The sequence below is a fragment of the Sparus aurata genome, chromosome 12 (assembly GCF_900880675.1).
Source record: "Sparus aurata chromosome 12, fSpaAur1.1, whole genome shotgun sequence".
Classification (NCBI taxonomy): domain Eukaryota; kingdom Metazoa; phylum Chordata; class Actinopteri; order Spariformes; family Sparidae; genus Sparus; species Sparus aurata.
In genome coordinates, this window is record NC_044198.1 from 20,659,179 (window position 1) to 20,684,437 (window position 25,259).

General features: G+C 44.0%; 1 protein-coding gene and 1 long non-coding RNA gene across 2 annotated transcripts in view; one reads left to right on the forward strand and one right to left on the reverse strand.

The window, feature by feature from the left end:
* The window catches only part of thbs4b (thrombospondin 4b), a 19,883-nt gene extending 5,987 nt beyond the window's left edge, over positions 1 to 13,896 (reverse strand). The window contains exons 1-14 of the mRNA XM_030435120.1: positions 13,563 to 13,896; positions 9,550 to 9,747; positions 7,820 to 8,070; positions 7,609 to 7,711; positions 7,327 to 7,409; positions 7,156 to 7,207; positions 6,897 to 7,048; positions 5,138 to 5,275; positions 3,823 to 3,900; positions 3,557 to 3,709; positions 3,372 to 3,476; positions 3,185 to 3,292; positions 1,981 to 2,140; positions 552 to 670 (exon numbers count right to left, since the gene is read on the reverse strand). Of these exons, the coding sequence (XP_030290980.1) occupies positions 552 to 670; positions 1,981 to 2,140; positions 3,185 to 3,292; positions 3,372 to 3,476; positions 3,557 to 3,709; positions 3,823 to 3,900; positions 5,138 to 5,275; positions 6,897 to 7,048; positions 7,156 to 7,207; positions 7,327 to 7,409; positions 7,609 to 7,711; positions 7,820 to 8,070; positions 9,550 to 9,747; positions 13,563 to 13,641 (1,779 nt within the window). The 5' untranslated portion in view covers positions 13,642 to 13,896. The remainder of the gene's footprint in view (positions 1 to 551; positions 671 to 1,980; positions 2,141 to 3,184; positions 3,293 to 3,371; positions 3,477 to 3,556; positions 3,710 to 3,822; positions 3,901 to 5,137; positions 5,276 to 6,896; positions 7,049 to 7,155; positions 7,208 to 7,326; positions 7,410 to 7,608; positions 7,712 to 7,819; positions 8,071 to 9,549; positions 9,748 to 13,562) is intronic.
* LOC115592431 (uncharacterized) overlaps positions 1 to 15,653 on the forward strand; it is a 27,190-nt gene extending 11,537 nt beyond the window's left edge. Inside the window, exon 3 of the long non-coding RNA XR_003986145.1 lies at positions 13,871 to 15,653. This is a non-coding gene — a long non-coding RNA (uncharacterized LOC115592431). The remainder of the gene's footprint in view (positions 1 to 13,870) is intronic.
* The last annotated feature ends 9,606 nt before the right edge of the window (positions 15,654 to 25,259 follow it).

Here is a 25,259-nt window from a genome sequence, read left to right on the forward strand (position 1 = left end):
CAGATTTGTATTTATTTGCCTGATTTCTCTCTGACTTTTGCTTTTTTTGGTAAAATGCCACTGTAGACACTTCAACCTCTTTGAGTGTTAAACGATTTTTTTAAAGGTGCCATTTGTAAAAAATGGCCAGATTTCCATGGGCAGCTCCAAAAACACAGGAGGCAGCGAATCACCAGAGTCACAGAGGACTACCATTCGCTGTGGAGCCAGTTTTATTTAGTTGGAGTCGAGTTTAAATGAAGCGTTTTACAATTGGTTGATGAGGCAATTCAGCTCGTCTTAGATTGGTAAAAGAGAGAAACTGTAATTAAGATGGTGAACGGTTGCATTTCTGTGTTTGCTAATAGACGTAAGAGCATTTCGTTTTTGTTTTTTTCCTACATTTTGAGAGTTTATTTTGTTAATTTATTCCACTAAAAGCTAAGAGAGCTCTTCAAACACAGCAGGCTCAAAAACTAGCCACACACAGTTCTTGGGTAGATGTACTGAGCTACTTTCAACCACCGTCATCCGTCCGTCCGTCCGTCCGTCCGTCCGTCTCTGTGACTGACCTGGTTTGGGTTGGGGATGTCGGGGCAGCTGTCGCAGGCGTCGCCCACGCCGTCTCCGTCCCGGTCCAGCTGGTCTCTGTTCTGGACACGCTGACAGTTGTCCAAAAAGTTCTTCAGGCCTGCAGTAACAACAGAGGAGGGAGGAGATGCATTCTGAACATTAGTGATTATTGATAACTATCTTCATGTGTGATATATTCACAGGCGGCAGGTTGAACTATGATGTTGTTGTCGTGTTTTGACACTCCGGGCCACCGTAGTTCTGGGCTGCTCGTCAGGTAAAGCTATTTGAAGATGTCACCTTTGACTTAACGGGACTGTAAAGGTCATTTTTCAATATTTCATATCATTTTCTGTGATGAATGAAAATAATCATTGTTACCATGTTACTGCCCTTAATATTATAACTAATAATTTAACTACATGGACACAATAATGGGATGATTACTAAGGGACAGTTCAGCCAAAAATAAAAAATATAGATATTTCCCTCTGTGCTGTAGTGCCGTTTATCCATCTGCATCTCTTCATGGACGTGAGTCAGCATAGTTAGCGAGCCTCTCGTTCTCTCTGTGTAGTTCGGTTGAGACGAGAAAATACCTCCTCCTTTAAAACCGCTCACCTCGATATCTGTGGATTATCTTGAGTAACCAGCTCATGAAGACACATCACTGTTAGAATTTCTTACTTTCTCTTGTTGTTTGGCTCTATTATTTTTGAGAGACGGCAGACGTCTCTACGACCGATACCTCCAGAGCTGAGATATTCATACTGGAAATTTAAATTCACGAGACCATCAGTGAGTTTGTTTGACCAGCGGATACTCAGAGAAATTGAGACATTGCGCCCCAAACTGCTGTTGTGTCACCTGAGTGGTCCTCCGGTGTTGCCGTTTGTAATCCCACCACTAGGCCGCACTGTTGCATTTCCTATGCGGGCGAACAGCAGTCTGCGGTCAGATGCTATTTTTCATTCCTCGCAGGGAGGCAGCAGCACCACAAACACATAAAGGTCAAGCAGCAGCGATAAGCAGAGACTATCTTCTCTCCTGTGGGGCTTTCTGAGGTGTAATCACACTCGTGAATGATCAAAGCTTGTGTTTCGCTCTGGGGTCAGGCCGCTGCCGGCCCTCACTCTGATTTATTTATTTATTTTCTGCAACGCCGGGTTTCTGATGCTCACCTGGCTCATAACAGCATCCATACTACATTACAGGAATACATATATATATGTCCCGAAACATGATTTGGAGAGAGGCGCGCTGTAGAAATCCGCCCGCACGTCTGCAATTCCTGAATAATTTAATGTAAGAGCAGGGTGGAGATGTGAGGCAGAGAACAGAGTAATAAGTCATAACAGTGAGTGCCTTCAGTGGTGCCGGTTATATAAGCCCGAGCGTCAGTGCTGCTGATGTAATTTCTCTCCGTACCATCGCCATCCATGTCGTCATCGCAGGCGTCCCCTTTGCCGTCGCCGTCGGTGTCCCTCTGGTCGGGGTTCTCCACCGCGCGGCAGTTGTCGCAGGCGTCGCCGTGGCTGTCCTTATCGCTGTTCCTCTGGTCCACGTTGGGCTTCAACCAGCAGTTGTCCTGCGAGGGACGGAGAGCACAAAGGTCTCATTCACAGCCTGTCGGTATCAAAGCTTGTGTTTACATGTGGTGCTCAGATCCTTTATTTATAAGTGTTATCAAGCAAGTGTGATTCAAGTGTCAAAGTACTCACCGTGCAGTAAAATGCTCCCTGACCGTGTTTCGCCGTTAAATGTGACGTTTTTGGATTAATATTACCACTGCATTGTTTCATTTTACAGCTGTAGTTGTTAGAGGTTGAGCTAATTTAACTACTTTATGTTCTGTTGGACTGTTTCATCTACAGCGATGCATCGTATACTATAAGATCATCATGTGGTTGAAGCGTAACAGTCCTGTGAAAACCATGGATCCCTAAAAAGTCGAGAAAAACTGTTTTCAGCTTAGCAGCAGTGCGTTTTCCAGATAAACCTCGATTTTACTCGGAAAAATGGAACAAGGCGTCAGCAATTGCTCAACCAAAACAGGAAGGAGACATTGTTTTACGCGGTTGCTATCCTCAGGTAACAGTGGAACAGCTGGAATAACTGTGGAAGAGGACGCAGGGCGCACTGACATCTGGGATTCTTCCTGTTGTTTGCTTTGGGCAGTAGTCAGGCTGCTAGCATTAGCCACGCTGCTGACTACCACAGGAGACAAAACACTGGGTGGGGTTAGTTGAAAAGCTCTGATGATAATTGAACTGTTTTCGAAGAGTTATATGTTGAATTGATAGTGCTCGTCTCTGCAATGTAAATATGAAGCTGTGGCGAGGAGCTGGTTGAGCTGGAAATCTGCATACCAGCCCATCTAAAGCTCGCAAATGAAGACATTACATCCTGTTTCTTTCATTCTTACTTTTTAAAAAATCTCTCTACTTACTGATTTTCTACAGATTATGTAAACCAAAACAAAAAACATATTAATTAGTGAAGCACAGGCTGATTTTGTTATCAATTAAGATATTAGCTAAGCTAAGGAAATTAGGATGCACATTTAGAGACCTTTTAAACCCTGAAACATAACCAACATATTGCATGCTTCCGTTTAAACATTCCCACCAACCTGCTCATTTGGAATACCGTCACCATCTGCGTCATCATCGCAGGTGTCTCCGTAACCGTCCCTGTCGGCGTCCTCTTGTCCAGAGTTGGGAACGTAGACGCAGTTGTCCTGTGAAGAGATGTTACAGTAAGAGAATGAAGGATCCGTCCTGCGGATCACAGCGCCGCTGCGTCTTTCCTCTGCTCACCTTTTTGCAGTTTGGATCTTTGCATTTAAGTTTCTCATCTGGGTATCCGTCGATGTCGGTGTCCTTCCCACACAGGTATCCGTTACCCGCCCAGCCGATTCCACACTGACAAGACAAATGAAACCCTTCAGAGACTCAGACAGCCCGTGTGTGAAGCTGTGAGTGACAGACGTGTGAAATCCTACCTGACAAGTGATGGTCCCATCCCTCTCTGGGATGCACTGGGCGTTGATGTCACAGGGGTTGGTCAGGCTGTTGCCACAGCTGAGCTCCGGCTTGCAGCCCTTCACCTGATCTCCTGTGAAGCCCGACTTACAGCTGCCGCAGTGATACGAGCCCTGCGCAGGAGAGAAAAGGACATCTGGTTTTCTTTGGACGGCGCTCGAAAATCCACACAAAAAAAAGACAATTCTGCCCCACACGAGCCCAAGTGTTCAGATGACGCTCTCACCACAGAGTTGTGACACTGTGAGTTTTCAGTGCAGCCGCCGTTGTTGGGTCCTTTGCACTCATCGACGTCGTCACAGACCTGAATGAGGAAACGTGATCAGTGATGGAATGTAACCTAGTCAATGTATTCAGGTACAATTTTGAGTTACTTGTACTTTGGAGTATTTCCATTTCTGCTAGTTTATACATCATCTCCACTACATTTCAGAGGTAAATATTGTAATATTTACTTTACTTTAGGTATCGGAAGCAGAGTAGCACAGTTTAAAACATACTTAATATATGTCCCTGTTACATTTAATACTTAATACTTTAATATTTGAACACAATATCATTACCTTACTCAAGTATGACTTTCGGGTACTTTTTAAAACACTGAAAACTGAAAATGATGAACATGGAATGATCCAACTTTTTGTTTTTATACATTTAATTTCCTTCTGATTTCAAGGTTACTAATATGACTGTATAAACTACATAATGACCAGTGATGGTTTTTATTTCCAAGAGTAATACTCCACTACATTTTTTGTTAGCTATGATTACTTGTTTTTTTTTAAAGCAACATTATTTAGAAATTGGCATTTTGTGCACTTTGGCGCCTCCACTCTTATAAGACACTGAACCATCACCATGATTTGATGCTGTTATTTTAAGGTCAAAATCTTACATGATGTTGCTGTAAATTAAAAAAAAAAAAAAAGTTTATAAAAATACAACAAATGGCCAAAGACTGAAGCAGTAGCTCACTACCCTGTTTTGAGGTCCAGTCGGGGCCTCTTGTCACGTTTCAGATGTCTATGAGTTATTACCAGCTCCATCAAAAAGAGATTTACTCTATAAAACCTCTCACATGGTTTCATTTAGATGACTGTTCAAGTCCTGAGGAGGTCAAATGGTCCAATAATTCACACGAAAAAAAAAACAAAGATTAGAGAGAAATCCTAAGATTTGTCTTGTGAAACCAAACTGTATGCGAGCAGAAGGTAGAGAAACAGCCTCACCTCAGTCTGCTGCCCACGCACACTGAACTTCTTCTGTAATACGGAACATTCCTCCACATTTTTCCTCCCTCCGTATCCCCTCCCCTTTTGTCCTCTGCCCCTCTGCTAAAATATTTGTCCTGGCATCGATGACGAGTAAATATTTCACCATTATGCAACTAAATAATTGCACCAATTATTTACAGGGGAAAACCTTTTTGAAATGAGTTTTTTTTTTTAATGTCCTTGTTGATCTCTGCTGTAATTTGCATCCTTCTCTGTTCTCTTTATTCGTCTCTGCATCAGAAGGTCTTCGCGTCCTCCATATGTTACCTGTTTGTTGGTCTGGGCGAACAGGACGCCCACACCCTCCACCGCCAGGCCGCTGTAGCCCAGCGGACAGGCGTCGCAGCGGTAACCCGGGGCCGTGTTCACGCACTTCACTCCGGGGAAACACGGGTTAAACTGGCACTGCAGGGAAAAAAGGAGGACACGAGCGCTGTTGAAGCTGCAAAATGTATGTGAGTCTCACAGGGCCTCTTCACGGAAAAGCTTTTAGGTCTGATGACACTTTTGCTCATGCAAAAAAGAGAATGCTGAAGGGGCGAGTCCTCGGAAAAGGGGTCAGTGCAAACACGAAAAGACAGACGGGCAAACGCGGCACGCAACACGCCCTCGTCCTTCTATCCTCACGAGGACGTCAGTCAAACCTTAACCGCAGCTGAAACTCTTACCTTTACCTGTGGCTTTTATTGCTGAGCCTCGTTAAAACATATTAGCTTCTGCGAAGTGCGTGTAGACCCTGTGGGCCACTCTGATGGTCCCATTGCCAGATTTAATTTCTCATGCCCACGAAAGCCTGGTGAGAAGTGCAGCTTCTCACGGAGCTTTTTTGAGTCTGGAAAAACCCAGCTCTAATTTCTTAAGCAATTATTTTGTGGCACCTCACTCTGAGCTCAGAGATCCCAGTTTGGCAAAAAAACCAAAACACACTGTGATCAGTATTTGTTATGCGTGTCACCTCTCTGCAGCCTTCATTTGAATAATGAAAGACCATCCAAAATAAATAACAGTACCTCCAGGCCCAGTTTATTGGTTTGTCTACACGGTGGCAGAAATTTCTGTGCGGAAATATACAAATTTAATCAACAGAGCCACAGCCTCGGGCCCAAACCTCCCTCATATCTGCACATTACCCGCCCTCACATTACATGGCTATTTATCTTCTTTTGGGCACGGAATTGGTGGGAATGGACAAAATGTTGGCTGGTGGACTCCCACCGTCAGCCGGGTGATTGATCGAAGTGTGTACTGCTAAACTGCACGTGAGGTATATTACACAGTGTGTCACAAACACATGCTTCGAGGACAAACACCTGCATACGTGAGCTCAGTAAAGGTTTGTTTCCTTTAAATATTGTCATTCAAAATGTCTTCATATTGTGGTTATGTCCGGACATTTATTACAGAAATGATTATTCGTCCCTCATGTTCATCCGGCCCACACAGCGCGTGGAATGATGGCACCCGTGCGGTCCGAGTCTGGTGTGGGCCAGAAACTATTTTGCTCTCCGGGTACATAATTAATTCTGTGAAACAATCATGAAAAAAAAAAAAAATCATGAAAAAAAAAGAAAAAATCAGCGTCAGTTTGCTCTCCCAAGCAGGTGCAACTAAACCTCTCTGCTCCCGCTCAATCTGCCACGTTGAATCCGAGCCAACTCCTCCTCACACAACCTTTCACGATCAGTTAACTCACTCTACAGTGCCTATATTTGACTTTCTGCCCCGTCATGCTTGTTTGAGCTTTCATCCACTGGTGAAGACACCAACGTGTCATTTATTTATTTTTTCTTCAACTGATGGATCAAACGCTGCTGCATTTGCGACCTCATTCCACCAGTGCAGATTCAATACATTTGCCTATTGGGTAACTGTTCGTTTTGCTGCTGGAGCTTTGCCCTCTCTTACACTTGAAGACATATTTCCAGAGACTTTAACCTCTGTAACTATAATCTGAATCAAAGCTCTCACCCCCTAAAATACACAAATCGCGACTGAACGACTTACTCAAACACACGGTGGGTCTTACCTCGTCCACGTCGTCACAGTTGAACCCGTCCCCCGTGTACCCATCAGGACAAGGACCGCACTCGACACCTTCCGCCGTCTCTTGGCACATATCGTCGCGGAAACAGACACCTGAGACACACTTTGGTTTCACCGGCTCCGAACCACCCAGACCTTTAAATACCAGAGAGAAAAACAACCAAACATTTCATTTAGTATTGGTCGTTAAACTAAATGTAGTCACTGAGCATCACATTTACTGCCGAGCGACGTGATCTTACCGCAGGCCTGACACTCCGAGATGGTGTTTCTGAGAAACGAGGTCTCTTTGACCTGGAAAAGGTCAAACGCAAACATGTTTATATGCCGTCATGCAAAGCTGTCGGGGGGAGGTTGGGGGCGGGAAAGCGTGGATTAAGTGGCCTCAGAGGAACTGTTAGAGGGGTAGTTACCTGCTGAATGAGGACGTCTTTCAGCTCATTAATCACCTTCGTTAACTCCAGCATTTGATTGGACAGCTGCTTCGTGTTGACCCCTAAGAGAAAGGGACTGTTATTTTGTTAAGCCGAGGTGTGTGTGTGTGTGTGTGTGTGTGTGTGTGTGTGTGTGGGGGGGGGGGGGGGGTGTCTCCAGTCACTCGGACAAACACTGACTGTTGTTTTCCTAACGCCGGGATTGTTTTCCTAGGGAACATTTGGCCCGCACTGTGGGCGTCAGCACCGAGAGGCTCTTACCCAGAGTTTGGACGGAGTCTCTTTGCTGGAAATGGCAGTCTTGCAGTGAAGCAACATTCTCGAACGAGTCCCCAACCACCAGCTTGAGCTCGTCTAAACTCTCCTGTTAGAACAAAACAGGTCGAAGTGGACAGCTAAGCCATTTTGGAAAACCCGGGACAGAAACAGATCCATCATTGTATGTAAATACTGTAAGCGAGGGGGGGGTCACCTGGTCTCTGGCCTGCATGGTCTTCAGCTCCACCATACCGTAGCCTGCTGGCAAACCCTGGAAGGCCGCGGGGAGATCCCGGACCGTCTCCACCAGCCTGCAGTCCAGATGCAGCTCCACCCCGCCCGGCCCCTGCTGCTGCATCCCCCTCAGGTGGAACAACAGTCGGTGCTGTTGGCCGTCCGCCAGCACCAGGTTGTTGAAGGTTACCGAGCTCATCCTGTTGTCACTTCGCAGGTAGCGCAACACGGCTTTGAGAGGACAGAGCAGGGAAGGAGGGACAGCGGTGAGAAACAGGCTAGGAATCAGTGACGCCCAAGTGAATTCACTGTCTATACGCAATTTCTAGTAGAATAAATGTTAAATAATTAACATCTGTAAAAATAAGATTTACAGGGAGAATTTACTGTAAATGGTTGATTCATCCGAATTGCAACAAGACGAAGAGCCTGCAGCCTCGCTAACGGCTATGTGGGGCTGTGCTTGATGCTAAATGGTGACGCCAGAATGCTAACAGGCAAAAAAATGACAATACCTGCACCCAATACAATGGAGGTACATTTTATTTTTAACAGCAAATAATAAGTGAAGATTTTGCAACGTTCGTCTCTGTGGCCTCTACCTATTCTGTTAACTACTTCATTATGAAAGGAATGGAAAGAAAAAATCGGCAAGAAATTTGTGGATTATACAAAATAGCCACCGAATGTGATAGTTAACGTAGTGAGGAGAGGACAAGCTGACAGAAAGACAAGAACATGAATTAAGTAAAAACAAAAACATCCACCGCATGGCCACTTCAAAGTAAATTTGTTGAAGGTGAACGGTATCCTAGAAATCATTCAGACGTTAAGTGGGTTTTATTTTGCTGCTATTCTTCTTTTGAAACAAGATGCCGGTGCCGCGAGCAACAAACTCCATTCAAGAGACAGAAATCTCAGAGGCATCTAAAAAACTTAACATATTGAACTAAAGCGATTATTAGTCAGTAAGGGTAACTGTGGTCAAGTCCTGATGAAACCGAAAATGTGAAACTGAGCGCGACAAAATATCCACTGATAGGAAAGATTCTGACTTAAATTTGGATGGAAATCTACGGAAGCCCACAGGCTGTTATATTGAGATCACAAGTTAATTACGTGATCTGAAGATAAAAAAAAAAAACACAATTTCCTCTTAATAATAGAAACTGCCAAAACCCGCTCCACACAGCAGTGTGTGTGTGATGGTCAAAGTCGGTCGTTTTCTCGATTATCTTTGTGATGAAAATTATATTATATATTATAAATGTTCTTTCTGGAGATATCAATACCGTTATCCTGTTGTCTTGGGGAAAACAACATTTGTTATTCCCTGATAATTACATTATTAACTCAGGATCTCCCGAAAACAATTTTACTTGACATCATGGGAAAAAGGAAGAAACATTTTTTCATGCGTGACCGTTCAGGGCTTCTGCAGAAATAAATAAAACTCTAAAGGAACAAGGTGAAAAAAAAAAAAGTTTTAAGCATGGTTTCTGGCTGGAAACAGTGTAGACCGGATATAAAACCAAAACAATGAGCTGAAAGATGCTAAAGTGCTCCACAGAGCTGAGAGTCTTGTGATAACTCTCTGTGGTGGTCGCCATTATAAGCGACCCCTTTCACACAGTCATCGAACCGGCTGTTAATCTAAAATGATTAGTGCGGCCCTTGAACGGTACCAGAGCCTCTCTCATGTTCTCCTACCTCTGTTGAGCTTCCCCATCACGGTGAACTCAAAGTACTTGCTGTTGTCCCTCGGGTTGTACAGGCCGAACACAGAGGTTCCGGTCTTGGGCTGCAACTTGAAGGTGGCGAGGATGAAAGCCTCGTTCACCCCTTGCCCGGCTAGACCACCCTGCAGCAGGTCTGGCAGGCAATCAGGCGAGGTGAGCAGATCATAGACTGTTGACAGGGACGGGGGGACGGGGGTGGAGGTGGGGAGGGAAGAGAGAAGTGGTAAGGCACATGAGTAATGGATGATGAGATATGAATATTTACAAGCTGCAGCCGCGCTCCAATCCCAGAGTAAACACATCCTGAGTCGACAAGGAGAAGATGATGATGTTGACCCACTGTTTGTTGCTCTTGCGAGACGCTGTGTCAATCAGTCGGCGCAAACTTGGCAGGCGGAGTTGGCTCGGAGAAATCGCGAAGCTGTTTCGAAGCAAATCAGAGCCGTGTACTGTGACGGCGAGGCGCGCAGTGTTTATTATTATTTACCGGGTCGACGCCGAGGCTCTTTAGCCTGTAAAGTGTGTATAACCTCTCATTTTCTGTCACAATTCTCGCATTGTTCTACGGGCAGGAGTTTGTGTTAGTGGGAGTGAAACGCCGGAGAGACAACGTATGCTTCCTCACATGGTTAGAGTCTTCAATACAGTGGCTCGGGAGCTGGGCAGGCCGTGAGAGGATGTGCGGTGAATCTCTAGTCCGCCATCTGCTCGCATCATGAATACACAAGTACCCTGAAAGCAGTCTGCGAAGGCCCGCTGTCGTGAGGGAGCAAAATTGCTCCCAAATGCTCAGAGATTGGCCATTGTCAGCCAAGATTGCGAAGCATGATCCCCAGATGAGATCTTTCCCTTTTTTTTTCTTTTCTATTTTCTCTTTATCTATTCGCTCTGCGAGTGGTCCCTCGTGTTTTGTCCAGCACATGCCGAATATCGGAATTACACAGGGGGGGCTTTGGAAACTGTGCGCAGCTAAATGTGACTAATCCACTGACAAACGCCTGCTCACATGAGATGAGCCCTTTTTGTAGTCGTGATTTGCCAAAATCACCTGGTGAGAATTACGCAAAACAGATAGATCACCTTCTGACTCGCCAGGACTTTGTGCTCCGCGAAAAACTGGCATGGGTCCCAAAATAAAAACCGAACAAAACAACGAGAGAACAAATCAACCTCTGTGCATGCTTCATGTTTTTCGAGTTACTGCGACGCTGCAGAGGAACACAGTCAGATGTACACTTGCGCATGAGGCACACACACAGTCCTGCTGCTGTTCATTAATCTTCAGGACAGAGGGCTTTCTGGGGGTCAGGGTCGTCTTCCACCAGAGATCCTGAGAAAGTGCCTCATTTCACCCCGTGATTAACCTCAGGTTTCAGGCTTCGTAAAACTAGTTCAGCTGAAAGCCATAAAGTAATCCACTGTCTTGTCCTCTCCCTAACGCCGGCATATAAATCTGTCACGGTACAAATGGTCATATTCCTCATTTCACTGCCTAACAAATCATCACGTTTGAGTGCTCGCGCATCGGGAGCCGTGATAGATCGTGGTGTTATGGTTAGAGGTACCTGGTCTGCCATTAGTAACGATGAGGCATCCTCAACATCGGCTTGTGATTAACTTAAACAGTGAAGTCACATTTTCTCAACAGCCTTGAGTAAACTACAGCGTAGGAGCAGAGATCCATTACAGGTCGTGATGTAATGGTTTAATGCTAACATTGTGCTCTCTCCGTTGCATTCGCTGGCCTGAGAGAAAAACATTTACACTTCCAAAGGTCAGTTGTAGGTGATTTCTGGCAAATGTAAGTCAAAATCTCACTCTCTTTTTGCTCTGTTTTTGGTCTCCACCCTCTCCTGACGGAAATATCCGGCTCACAGCCAAGATGCTAACTGTATATCTGCTATCTGCTGGTGGTTTGTTGCTGAGCACGTAGTGTTCAGCAGGTTTAGTGCTTTTTTATGGCTAAGAACAGCTTCCTGTTGAGGCCAAAAACAATGATATGTGCAGTGAGACTGCACAAAACCAGTCCCGCACAGCTAAACAATTAGCCAAAACTTGATAAAGCTCAAGGTTTATCATTACGAGCTACCCCTTGACATTGTTTTCACATTGTCTTTTGTTTGATTGGGAAAATAAAAATATAGATTATAGCCGCCTTAAACTGTATGTAAATTCTGTTGCTATGAGTCTCTGAATCAAAATAACATGAGACATGGTGATGACGTTGTGAAGTAGCAAATTTTGTAGTGGCCAAAACATGTAATTACAACGTCACGTGTCATTTCTGGGTGGTTTGGATGCAAAAAAAAAAAAAAAATTCTCCCACCATTTTACAGCCACTTCTTTCGCAATGTAAGAAAATGTTTTGGTGCCCGGTGCATCACGAGACGTTGTATTTATGTTTTGTCCACTAGGTAGAACTTTCTTCAACGCCTAGCGGTCTCCCTGTGGGATGCATATCATCTATTTCTTTTCTTATGTTCTCTGGAAGTTACAGCAACTACAGGACATAAAAGACATATAATCACATGAAACACGCTAACTTTCTCCAGGTCTGAACTTCATCTGAAACATTTAGAACAAGTGCCACATCTCAACAAAAAGAGACAGTCTAGTCATTTTTTTTCTCTGTAATGCGGAGATTTTACACGATATACCTTTAAAGGTGTGCTTTACCCTGAGCAGAGAGTCACTGCCAAAAGTAGAAAGCGAGTTGTGAATTCCAGTAATGTCAGCTCCCTGTGAAGTCATCCATGGGACATTAATATTGATCAATAACCTCAATAACCCCCTTTCGCAGAGACAGAACGGCTGCTTTGTGCAACTAAAAATCTTACTTACGGCGGCTGTAAATTGGCCTCCCCGCGTTAGAACACGGCGGATTCCAGTCATGCAGACAATGAGCCATTTGCAAAAAGAAATGGTGGATGATGAACGCCATTAATTTGGACTCGTTTTATATATATATAACATTAGGCAGCCATTGCCAAAAGACTGTCGGGATTTATGGGCGCGTGAGAGCTCCGCCATCAATCACCGGAGTGGTTTATAAGACGCTGATACACTATAAACACCGATACTTCCACATGTCGTCTGCGGCTCCGGTTTGTGCGTGACCTTGAACAAATTTGTGTGGCCATAAGTGGGTTTCAGCAGGAGAGAGAGACAGAGTTCCTGTGTATGTGTGACTTGAAGTGCAATACCGCGCACAGATCATCTCTTGATTATTCCCATGTGTGTGACCCAGCCGGGACTCTGAATTAATACGAGCCAGAGAAGCCGAACCTCTCCTGAGCCGGAGTAATCAAGCAGGGATCTGGCCGGATGGATATCAAAAGCAGTGTGACTCTTACTTCAGCTGAAAGATAGTGGAGCTTTAAAAGTCTGCATACTTTTTTATTCCTTATCTTTCTCTCCCTCCTGTCACAAAAACAAAACAAAAAACGTATCCCAATGCCTCATCTCTCCAACAGCTGACAGTATATTTAGCATTTTATTCGTACCTCAGTGAGTATCACACGCCATGTCTAATCCTTTGTGTTCCTTGGGTCCGCATATGATATTCTCTTTCACAGTGTCTGCTTTATCCATTATGCATTGAACTCATACACAGTGTGTTAAAATACCCAGTGGTGGAGCCATTAAATCTTCTCTGACAGATAATGAAAATGGAGGATTACATCACGGCCAGGATGTCAGAAAAATGCAGCATTCAAATGAAATCAAAGACATCTATCTTTTTATTTTGTGTGTGTGTGTGTGTGTGTGTGTGCTAAAATTTAAACAAGCACAAGATTTTTTTCATTTCGTGATTTTTCTTTTCTTGTGTCATCCCCACCAGCAACCACAGCTGTTGCAGTCTGTTATCTCCGATCAATATGACACATTTTGCAAAAAAAATAAATAAATAATGATAAAACATTTTTTTTAATGATGTTTAAATTATTGAGAGAGCAAATTCAAACACTTCAAAATAACACTCACCCAAAGCTTGAGCTTCCACGTGTAAGCACAGTTTTAATAGCAGCTGTGAGGCCAGAATCAGGGCCGTCCAAACACCCATTTTGTCCTTCCAACTGGTCCCAGATCAGCAGTTTTTTCTCTGGAGTGTCTAATCAGTATGTGACACAGTGGCGGTTTCCCGTATGTCTTCGCCTGCTGTGAGTGGTGCCTTTGAGTCCTCGCCTCCTATTTGAATCAGGAGCGACACGAGACCGTCATTTTAAGCCTAATAAAGTTTGCCTTTGTGTGTGTCTGTGTGTGTGTGTCTGAATTGGTGTGTGAATGTGAAGATCGCAGGAGTCTCGCTGAGGGAGGAGCAATCGGGGCCAGAACCTGCTTTTAAAACCTTCCTCAGACGGCCACATGCAGAGAAGGAGTGACCTGAGGAAGCTTCTTGCATTGGCTCCTACCGGCTGCTACCAATTCCCACCGGCTCTTAGACAAATGTGCTGTACATGAGTAGCTCCTAATCCACTCTGTCTGGATGCTGAAATCATGTTTCAGCCCATTATATTTTTAGACTCATGAGTTCATGCTTTTGGGGAGGGCATTTCTGAGAATGGGTTTCAGACCCTCGGGAATCAGGTTTTTGAGTATTTTCTTCCCACTCTCTGAAACACAGGGAGATTACTTCACTTTCCTCACAGGGGATCAGATGTGACACCTTTTCTGTGCGCCCTCGCCCCCCTTCATCTCCGGGCAAAGTCAGGAAATGAGCGCTGTGGAGCCTGCGCCGTAGAGGTGACATAATATACCCCCTTTCTTGACGTGTTAACACAGTTCCCTGGGGTCTCAATGAAAACGTCTGTAACACGCTTCAGTCAAACTAGCAGAAAAGGATCAAGCAGCCTTTCCATCCTGTTTAAACAGCCTCGTTCAGAACCGCCCATCCGGGCTTCAGACAGGCTTCTGGCTCCGGCGGCCTCCAGGTCGTCAGCATGTCTGGCACCACATTTGGCAGCGACGTGGAGGCTCAGGTCCTAATGATGTTTGTTTTTCCCCTTTTATACTTGCCTTTTGCATCTTACTCCTGAAGCCGACTGAGCCTTATTCCACGGGTGAGCAACTGCTGCAGCATTAAAAAAAAACAACTAAATCTGTATTAATGACGTTTGAATCCCTCACTCATTCAATAAAAGTCCCAGTGAGGTCGACGTTCCCACTTGAAAGGGAAAACAGGAGTATCTATAGCAACAAACAGAAGCCGATGAGTCATAGTTTCCATAGGTCCACCACAGGTGTGCCTTGTGGTTCGTCTGCACACTTCGGTATTTTGTTGTGCACCAATCTGGATAAGTCAGCAGCGGGACACCCAGAGTTTTATCTGCCATCTGATTGGCTCTCTGAATGAGCCTTTACAGGCGCTCAGGTTCTGGATCACAGAACGCCACACAGACCTCCATGTATGATCTGCAGCTGCAGTCCCCGAGCTCAGCAGACCACATCACGTCTGCTGGAGGACCTGGGCTGAGTCACATTCATGGTGCGGTTGATGAGGTCAGACAGTGAACGCTGCAGCCGACCAGGAGATAAAACCAAACCCCAAATGTCTCTGACACCATCTCCCGACTATTTTAATATGTGGTACCAGTATTACCCAAATCCTGAGACTCGGATATTCACACTCAGCGTCTCACAGACATTGAAACTTACAGCATTTGCTGTAACGCCGACGAGTTACCAATGAGTTACGCACGGCCCACCTGAAGCAGCGGTTGAAATGCAGTGTAAGAGAGACGGTGAGGTCTGTTTGTGCTCTCAGGCTGACAATTAACATTTTTCAAAACCTTGGAACCGAAACGGAAAACAAGCCAAACGGGTCAGAAACAAGAATGATTAAAGGTGTGTAATTGGAAGCATGTGGTATGTTAACGGCAAATCAAAGAAAGATGTTTTGGGAGGAGGAAGGAGAAACGTGCATGACCTACAAATATTGTATTAATTGTATTTATTCTCAGATCCACCCGACTTTAGGGGTTATCCAAGTTTCTTCAGCTAAACTCAACATTTCCATTAACTCATAATAAACACATGTATTTTTTACAATAAAGTCATGTGGTTGTTATTCTTCTTCTGGTGCACTGTTCCAAGATCATTAATCGAGCTCCTTGGATTTATTTGTCTGATATGCTGTGCGGAAATGTTTAATTAATTTACTCATGCACTGTATTAAATATTATTACTCACTGTCACAACAGATGTTGTGCCTTTTCCCACTCATTCTATTCCCTTTTATTATCTTAACACACGTAATGGTGCCAGCCGGTCCTCATCAGAAAAGCAACCACATAGGTCGACTATAAAAGCAGCTTATTATGACCCATATTTACGTTTCCTGTTAGGCGGAAACCTCTAGTAATTATTACAGCTGAGAGAAAACCGTTCACCAGGCACAGGGCGTTCATTCAACAGGGCGCCGCTCATGTCCGCCTTGAAACCAGAAGTCAACTAGTGCGGTCACTGTTTCCAAAAAATCGAACGAGCGAAAGAACAAATGTGAAATGACACGCAATGACACAACATCGTACCGACAAAAATACTTTCACACCTCGCTTCTTCCAGGATGGCCCAACTCGCTATTGCCCACAACTTTCCTACCAATTACATTTCGGACAGGTTTTTATAACTAGATATGAACTTTTCACCTCACGTTCGACCGAATTTTCTATTAATGAGTGACAGCCCAGTCGACAGTGAGCTCTTTCAACTTCCTAACACAGTAAAGCAAAGTTACTTACGTAGCGTAGGTGTTTCCAACAGAAGTCACAGAACTAACACATTTATTTTACGCCAAACCACAACGTTTTAAACCTAACTTAAATCAAATCAAACACTGAGCGTGCGACACAGCTCTGCTACACCTGTCGCCGGTATGCTGCCACGGCCACGTTGTTTTTGGATCGGTGATATATGCCGTTCAAGGAGTCTCGATTTGTTCGGCCGTCTTGGTATGAGGATGTGTTGAATGGTACACAGATGTTGACTCTTTGGGAAAAACAACTTTTAATGTCGAAGGAAAAGGAAATTACATTGACTACATGAAGGTTCCCTTTCACAAGACGTTCTTTCATTAAAGCGACTGACATCAGTCCCCTTATGTTTGAGGTACGAACACAGACTTTTACAACACGGCAAACCACAGCTGGTGTCGACCATAAGTCTCCTCGCTCCTGCGCTGAGTGCTTAAGTGCTCATTACACTGTGGGACGCAGCGACTTACAAGCTCCATACTGTCTTACCTGACGGAGTTACGCAACGGCAGCCAGTCAGCAAGTCAAAAGGGGTCCGATCCAACACCTCATTAAATCTGCAGCATCTATCAAAACCTCTACCCTGTCTGGTTCGAAGGGACACACTCCAAACCTAAATTACAGCATTAAATTGCCTGAATTTTTTAGTGTCAGACAGACTGTAACTCTGAACTCAAGGCGCAGGCTTAATAAATGGACCCACATCCTGCAGCGTATTTAGGCTGCAAACTCTCAAGCCAAATTGGTATGTCATGGTGGATAAAGCTGTCGAGTTTCCTGGAATCGTCTAACACAGCATGGAGGCCATGAATACAAATTATACATCAAGTGTTAGAGATCCCAAATTAATCAGAAAATTTAATTCTGAACTAATATGGAACAGAAAATCTTTAGAAAAACGAGCCACTGCTCATTACAATTGTAGATTGTTATTGAGTCCTTTGCCTCGAGGTATTCAAACCAAATTAATGCCCAAACACATATTTGTTTGAGAGGCATCTAAGTTTAACTATCAGTCTGGGTTGTGTGTAAAAAAACAGGATTTTTCACATCCTTGGGAAACCAACGTAGGAAAATTACAGGAAAAGGATGAAACCGTCGCTATATTTCTTCAATTCCATTTACCTGACCGAATCGCCCGCCTTCACATCTCTCTGTGAAATCACTCAAAACGCTCTCAGTTGTGGACACTGTAACATAAACCTGAACGCACTTCTTGGAAAAACATGGCCATTACGCTAGAAGATTGATGATAGGTGCATGAGAGCATTCTCAGAATAGCCTCGGTGCAATGGGGGAACGTATCGTTACTAAAACAACAATGTGGTTTCACTGTCTCACCGAATTTCTCAGTATCATGAAAGTGTACTTAATGAAGGCCCCCGCAAAGCCGCGGGTCAGAGCTGCGGTTGATGGTTTTGCCATGTGTAAGCTGTGAGTTCACTCTCGGACCATCTCATGACTATCCAGTTGCTCCTTCAGTCACAGACACACACTGGCTGGATACGTTCACACTCACTCACTCGCTCTCACCTACACCTTAACCACGTCATACTGTCAGTGGAGAATGATGTAAATCATCGCTTCAGATACTTGACACCAATTCAGCCACGCAAGCTCTCGCTTTCTCTGTTTTTCACACTGACACTCCCAACGCTACCTTTTCTCATTTTTATGACCTTTCTCTTTTTTTCTTTTCACACTTTCTGCCACGCTAGCAGCATGGCACTAAAGATGGAAACGTCAGATCACCGCTGTGATTCAGTTTAATTCATGGTCTTCAGAGAAGGAATCCAATAGACTTACACGATAGCCTTTGTTTTTCTGTAGCTCTACAGAGGATTGAGGATTTAGTGAGAGATTCTGACAAGTTTTGGCTGGATTACCACGAAATTTGGCACAGACGTAAAACATGTTCACACAGCCGCCATTTAAATCTGATGTTATGCTCGGGGTGGAAAGCTCACAAGTTGTTGCCAAAAGGATCATGTTGTATGTGGGCAATCTGACAAATCATTATTGTCTCAGCTGCCCGCTTACTCAACAGCCGATAAGACAATGTCATGTGACAATCTGCAGGGACATCCGCACCACATTTAAAGCTAAAAGAACACATTGTATGACCCATTAGCTACCGTTAGCATACTTTAGCTAACGTTACATAAAACAAATCTAGGATGTGTTGATGTTATAGTTATACTGCTCCCGGATCTACACAACCAATCAGAGCCAAGGGGAGTGTCTGAGAAGTTTCAATCATTCTCAGCCCCCCTCCCTCACGTAGTTCCTGCTCTTACCTGGTCAGACACATTCAAGCTCAAACTGTAAACAATGGAGAACAGACAACTACAAGAGCAGATAAATGCCCCACCATTGCCCACGTCAAAGGGAGGAAATAAGAAGACTTGGAAAGAAATGCTGTGTAAAAGAAAAAACAAGGATAAATATTGGAGTGTCATTTCAGACGTGGAGGGAGCTGCGGGACTTGTAAGGACTCAAGTGCGACGTAGAGTTAGCCGCTTTTCTGCTGGACAGGTAAGGAACCCTGCTTGATGTATGTTTTATTCTATGTTTTAACCACAAGGCTATGGTGGAGGTGGTTACAGTAATACTTGCAATACTGCATATCGCCGATGTTGCAGTCGAGCGTAGCTTGTTGGTAAATCTAGCTTGTTAGCTTGTATGCTAACTCCGGTGTTTAACTTTGTCTTTGTGGCTACTGGTTAGCAGAATTGTCTTTCAAGTGACCGGGCAGTTATAAAGTTAGTTTGTGTTCAGGACGCTCTGAAGTGGTTGAACTGGTTTAGAGAAGCAATGTTACTCATGCTTCAGAAAATTGTGGCAAAAATGTTACACTAGGTAATGATTAGCCGGTAACTCCGTCTACCGCCATGTGAGGAATAGCGTTTGTTACTCGGGCTACTACAGTGACTCGGCATAAGGCACTCGTGATTGTAATTTAGTTGTATTGATCAGATATAGAACAATCTGTGCTTATTTGTTGTTGTTTTTTTAATGCGCCATCTTGGTTATCTGGCGTCCTCTGTTACCATCGTTTCAAGCCTGCTTGTGCACAGCAGGCTCCCAGTGTTGCCAGATCGGATTGAAAGTTTCCAGCCCAATCAGATCTTAGAACCTGCCCAATCCACTAAAAACCAGCCCAAATCACGAAGTTGCCAGACACCCTTGTGTGTGTGTGGGGGGGGACCCGCTTCTCGCTGTTAGCGGGGGGGTGGGGTTGGTGCTTTTCTGTTCTATTTAACTTGCTCCTCCTGCGCTCCTGATGGGCTCCCGCAGTTCAGAGTGCTGTTTTCACAATATTAAAAACTCGCCAAATGTGGACAAAAGCAGCCCAAATTTTATTCACCCGCCCAATGTATTTTTTCCCCGCCTGGCGTCAACAAAAGTAGCCCAATTGGGCGGAAAACCGCCCAATCTGGCAACACTGCAGGCTCCTCTAGGGGAGGGTCTTTTAAGGCAGGACTGCAGCGCAGCAGAGAGGAGGAAGGAGGGACCTAAGAGCTGTGCTCATTCCAATATTCTGGCTAAGTCCACTTTTTTCTCAAAACTCCAGACTGCTGAATGTTAGATACGTAAACAGACCGAGCCCTCTGTCCCATACACTTTGTCTTTATTTGCTTACAGATGAGGACAAACAAAGCAGGACTACCTTATATCGTGGGGGCAATGTTGACAGTAGTTCACATAAAACTACCTCAGGAAACAACAAAGAATTTTGAACAATGGTGGACATGCGAAAATAATGAAAATGACTTTCGTTGACACATCACAATGTATTTAAAAGCCTGCTAGCCATCTATAATGCCGCCTCTTTCTTAACTAGTATTTTATTGCAACCTCCTCCGCTGCCGCCATTGTTTGTTGCTGTCGAACCTCTCAAGATGGACGTATCTATTCCCAACATAAAGGGGACATAAATAAGCCTTTATGCTCGAGAGGAGCTGAAGATGATTTACCACCCGGCAAGCAGTTTGTTTCTTCTCCTCAGCATCCATCATAAACCCACATAAACTTAAATGTCATAAACACCGGCCTACTTTGCGCAGCTCAACATGTTCGTGAAAGATTCCTTGCAGCGAAAAAACATATCAAACAATTGCTTCAGGATGTGAGGACAAAACACGCCCACGCATTATTGAGTAGCTTGTTGACACGGCACGAAAACAGCACTGCATTGTGCTCCACTGAGTCTTATTCCAGGTGCTCTCATTAATCCTTCATAGTTCTGGCACATTGAGACCGAGCATGTCTGGGCTAGGAAGGTCCACGGTATGGTGAAAGACAGCACATAGTGGGAGAACATAATTGGTCATTTGTTCAGACGCCATCAACACGCTGGTGTGTTCTCATAAATGACACAGATTACAAAAAATGCAAGAATCTGTGTCTGCAAACAGCCATGTTTCCACCTAATTAAGGGAATTAAAGGCCAGCCTCTGAAATGTCGCTACAGTTAGCATTGTCCCGGTTCCCTTGACAAAAAGCCTGCAGGATTTCTAATTGGAAGGAAAATAACTCTCTGGCGAACGCTAATAATGTCTAAAAATGAACACCACTTATTTGCTGAGGAATGAATTTTTAGGGCTCATTCCTATCAACACTCCATTTTCTCAAATATATGTAGCAACGGAAAAGTTTGAGTTTGAATATTTTGCAACCAAAGTCAGCCTGTAAAGACCGACTACGAGTAGGTGAGTGTCGGTGTTCAGCTTAATGATGTTCAATATCTCTGACAACCTCCGTAGTCTCGTTTAGCCACTGGTTAGCCAGAAGCAGACAGCAGAGCTTCTTTTTCTTCTCCTTCTCAGTAAAAGCAGATCTGTCGTGTGAGTTAATGCAGAAATAGACACCATTTCAGCCCCTCCTAACGTCTCCCTGTAGTATTACTGTTGGCACAGCGGTCGCACAGACAGCTAACGTTAGCAAAGTGGCTAACGTTACTTTCAAAAGCCCAAAAAACAACCATAACAATCCACAATTTACCAGGAAAACCCAACATCAGTGCTATTAAAAAGCTAGAAAAACAGCTGGTTGTATTTATAAGGCAGGTTTTGTTACGTATTGATCTTGCCTGTTGAACTGGTTCAAACTCCAGAGGTACGCAGGAACAAGGAGGTCAGGCTGGAGTTTTTCTGCAGTTATTCATGTTGTTGACCGAGTTATACCGGGGGACAGAGAAACAATGCCTTGTCCCGGCAGACGCACTTCCTTTGTGCCATAATTCAACCTTCATTATTCCAGGAAAAATCAAGCCCGGTGGCCGAATAGCACAATGACAACGAGATTTACAGGGAACTAAATATATATTGGATGGGGCCATTTTTACTGTGCAAAGCAGAAAAAAGTAGTATATTATGAGTTGAAGTGTTCGCTATGTCCGAACTAACTCGTAGAAGCTGTTTCAATCGCTCAATTGTGCACATTGACTCAGCTTTTTATAATCCAAAACTTTAAAATGTGCATAAAACATGTTTCCAGCAGTGAAATCATCATACATAATCACTGTCAGACCACATACACAGTAATCTGCCCCTACAGAGAATATTTACTGGACCACACATCAAATAATGGAGAGTGTCATTAGTGCGTGAGTGTGTCTGTTTGAGCCCACACCACGAGAACATAAAAAGTTGTTCCCTCGTGTGGGAGTGCAGCGGTTCAGTAAGCCATTGTGTGTCTGATTCTTGAGAAGGAGTACGTCATTTAGCAATGTGGAATTATAACCTACTACTCCTCATAATAAGTGGTTCATGAGCCGGGATGTGGGCCACATGCGGTAAAGTGAGGTTACTCGAGATGGAGGCTCGAATTAGTGACCTTGTTTGAATGTTAAGGCGCGGACGCCGTGCCAGTTCAAGCAAATTTCTTTTGTTACATCCAGACTCTTTGAAACTGGACTCTTTATTTCCTGTCTAGCAGTATAGGAGCGGGAATATAATGCATTTCCCAGAAAGACAGATGTCAGATCTCTAAACTGCAGGCCAGGAAATGAATAGATTTCTTCCACATTTCGGCCTGAGTCTCCTCCACCTTCGACAGCTACAAGAGAAGACGCACGAGGTTAGGAGTCAGACTTCATTTCGCAACAACCGAAATGCCCAGACTCCCGCTTATCTCCACGTGTGTGCGAAAGTCTGCTGTTTCACTTTTTACGCTCGGAAAAAAAAATCACATGTGGCATTTACGGCTGTTCGCTGTTGTAACTGTCCCCGTTTTTTTCAGGGAGGACATTACAGGGTCGACGGATCTTAACGCAGTCCCCTGCTAAGAAGAAAGTCACAGCAACAGGGGATGTAACTGTGTAAGAACATGGTGATTTACAACAGCCTGTCCCACCTGTGACTGCCTGTTTGCTCAGGATAAATGGTTTCAGAAGTGGGGGGGGGGGGGGGGCTGAATCTGACACAAACCGCAGGCCAAAATCCACAGCTTAAAGGATAACTCTGTGTGCATAGCTTTCATTCCTCTTCTTCATCAGTGGGGCAAAAAATAAATGATTGGACAGGTGGGAATAAAGCCAAGTTAAGCCAGATTTGTATTCATTTGATTAGCGCTGGTTTTAATCGGGTTTTAGTCAACAAAAAACTAGAGTCTGCAGCTGTCACCAACTTTGTGTACAGTTACAGTGCGGTTACAGCCAGCAGCTCAGTAGCTTAGCTTCTAGTAGGTGTGTGTTTATATTGTCCCCGCTAAGCACTATCCCCCGCCCCCCAAGAAACGGTAACGCTGGCCAACATTTCTGGCAGAAATACACTGAAATGAAGGATGCTGTGTATTAGTAAACAAGTCCAGCAGCTAAATCTTTTGAAGAACAGACATTTCGGGCTCGTATGGTCAATTAGGAGCATAATATATGATTCTGAAAGTGGAGGCGGGTAATTCAATGAGACTGTTTTAATGTGGACTGCCAATTGTTTCGACGGCAGCCTATTATTCTGAACCACAACAGTAAGGAATATCTCCCAGTGGACCGAAAACCCATTCGTCCGATAGCTTGTTGTTCCGAAAACAAAAGTCAACTCCGCTGAAGGCCCACCGCGCATTTACTTTGTAGCGTATTTTGAAATGCAGCAAAGAATAATGTCATGTGACCTCTGTTAATGTTGGTGACAAAAGTTAAGGTTATATATTGTGAAACGGTCGCAGTCTGGCTGGGTTTAGGCATCAAATCTATATGGTTAAGAAAAATGTCATGGTTCACTTTACAACATGGATTTCTGTCCAGGCTACTGGTGTTTCAGATTATTGGGCCTTCATAAGAATAACATAGTGACGAATCACTTAATATGTCCAGTCATCTGTTTTTAACATTATTGTTTAGCTTTTATTTGTTGAAAATATATATATGTATTTTTTTTCATTCCTTTTAAAATGCTTTTATATATATACGGCTTGCTTTTAATTTTTGGAATGAGGGTCAAACAAATATTTTCCACCCAAAAATCGTTCACAGCAAAATGTTTGAACGCACAAATTAACAACCGTAAAACCAGGAATGGTTCCATCCAGAGCTGTAGACGAGCTGTACGGAGCCATTTTATGGATTATTGTTTCCTTTTTTACACTCTGAAACAATTCCCCCATCTACTTTCGTAGAGCGCTCCCGAAATGTTTTGTGGACTATGAAACTTTACCTGACTTTCCATCAGGATGGAGGTGAGTAGATGATTATTAAAGTTTCATTTTTGGGTTTACTCAACCTTTAAAAGTGATCTTAAAAAAATCTTCATGAAGTTATTTAAACCCAGAGTGAGCCCAGCTAAGATGTTGATAATCATCCCTCGCTGCACATTAGAGGTCAAAGTTAAACCAGGATGACAAACTTACATTTTGGATTTTTATTTTACTGTTTGCCTTCCTCCTCTAGATAAAGTAAATGATCATGTGACTGCGTTTCTCTCCATTCTTCTTTGTATTTGTTGAGTACAGTGACGCCAAACATTCGCCCGAAATGGCGAAAATAACAAAAAACACTTGAATTTAACCATTTTACTGAAACTTGAATAGCAACATGGCAGGATGGATGAGTGGACATTTTACAACCACCCTCTCAACAAGGTTACTTCCTTTTGTCCCCTTGTTGTGCTAAAGTGATGCCCAAACATGCACTAGTAACTAGGCATCGTTCGCACGTGTGCGTGTGGGTGTGTTACGCGATGATGCCTGTGAATGGAAACCAGGTGCTTTTGTGCTTTGCCAAGACGGGCTTGTTGTTGCATCGTCAGCGTGGTGTGTCTAGAAGTAGCTTAATGAGCTCAGCAGGACCCCTCACATCAAACACTCGGCTAATGGCTGATAAACTCATTGGGCTCGGTCAGGCCCGGACAACAAATGGGCACGTTTACGTTCGAGGGCGGCACAGAAAAAGACCTCAGTGTGCTTCTCGGGCCCACCAATGGAAACCCAGGCCAAGTATTTTCATGAGATGTTAAGAGGAAACGGGTTTCTGCTTTATGGGAAGGCAATAAAACGTGAAATCCTTGACTGGTCAAAGGAGCAGCTTGTTTAAAAAAAAGGAAAAAAAAGAGAGACTTATGTGAGGTAAAGAATGACAAAGGCAGATGGAAAGAGACATGCTGGTGTGATGTCATAACATTTCCGTAAGAGCGGGGGTTAGACGAGAGGAAGAGTAGGTATAAAAAAAAAAAAAAAACACCAGTGAAACACACACCAGAGAGCTTATCGAGACAAATCCTCAGTGATTTGTAGTGATCCACCTCATATGGAAAAGCGAATAAATGTTAAACAGATGCTGTGGTTCATTTGCACGTTGTTAACAACACAGCAGGTCGTCTCTCCTCTGAGTCTACAAATACTCTCCAGAGGACCCAAAACTAATAATGTTGCACACATACAGTATAAGTTACTGCCCCAAGCTTACCTCAGCAAATCTTTGTGCTTTCCCTGC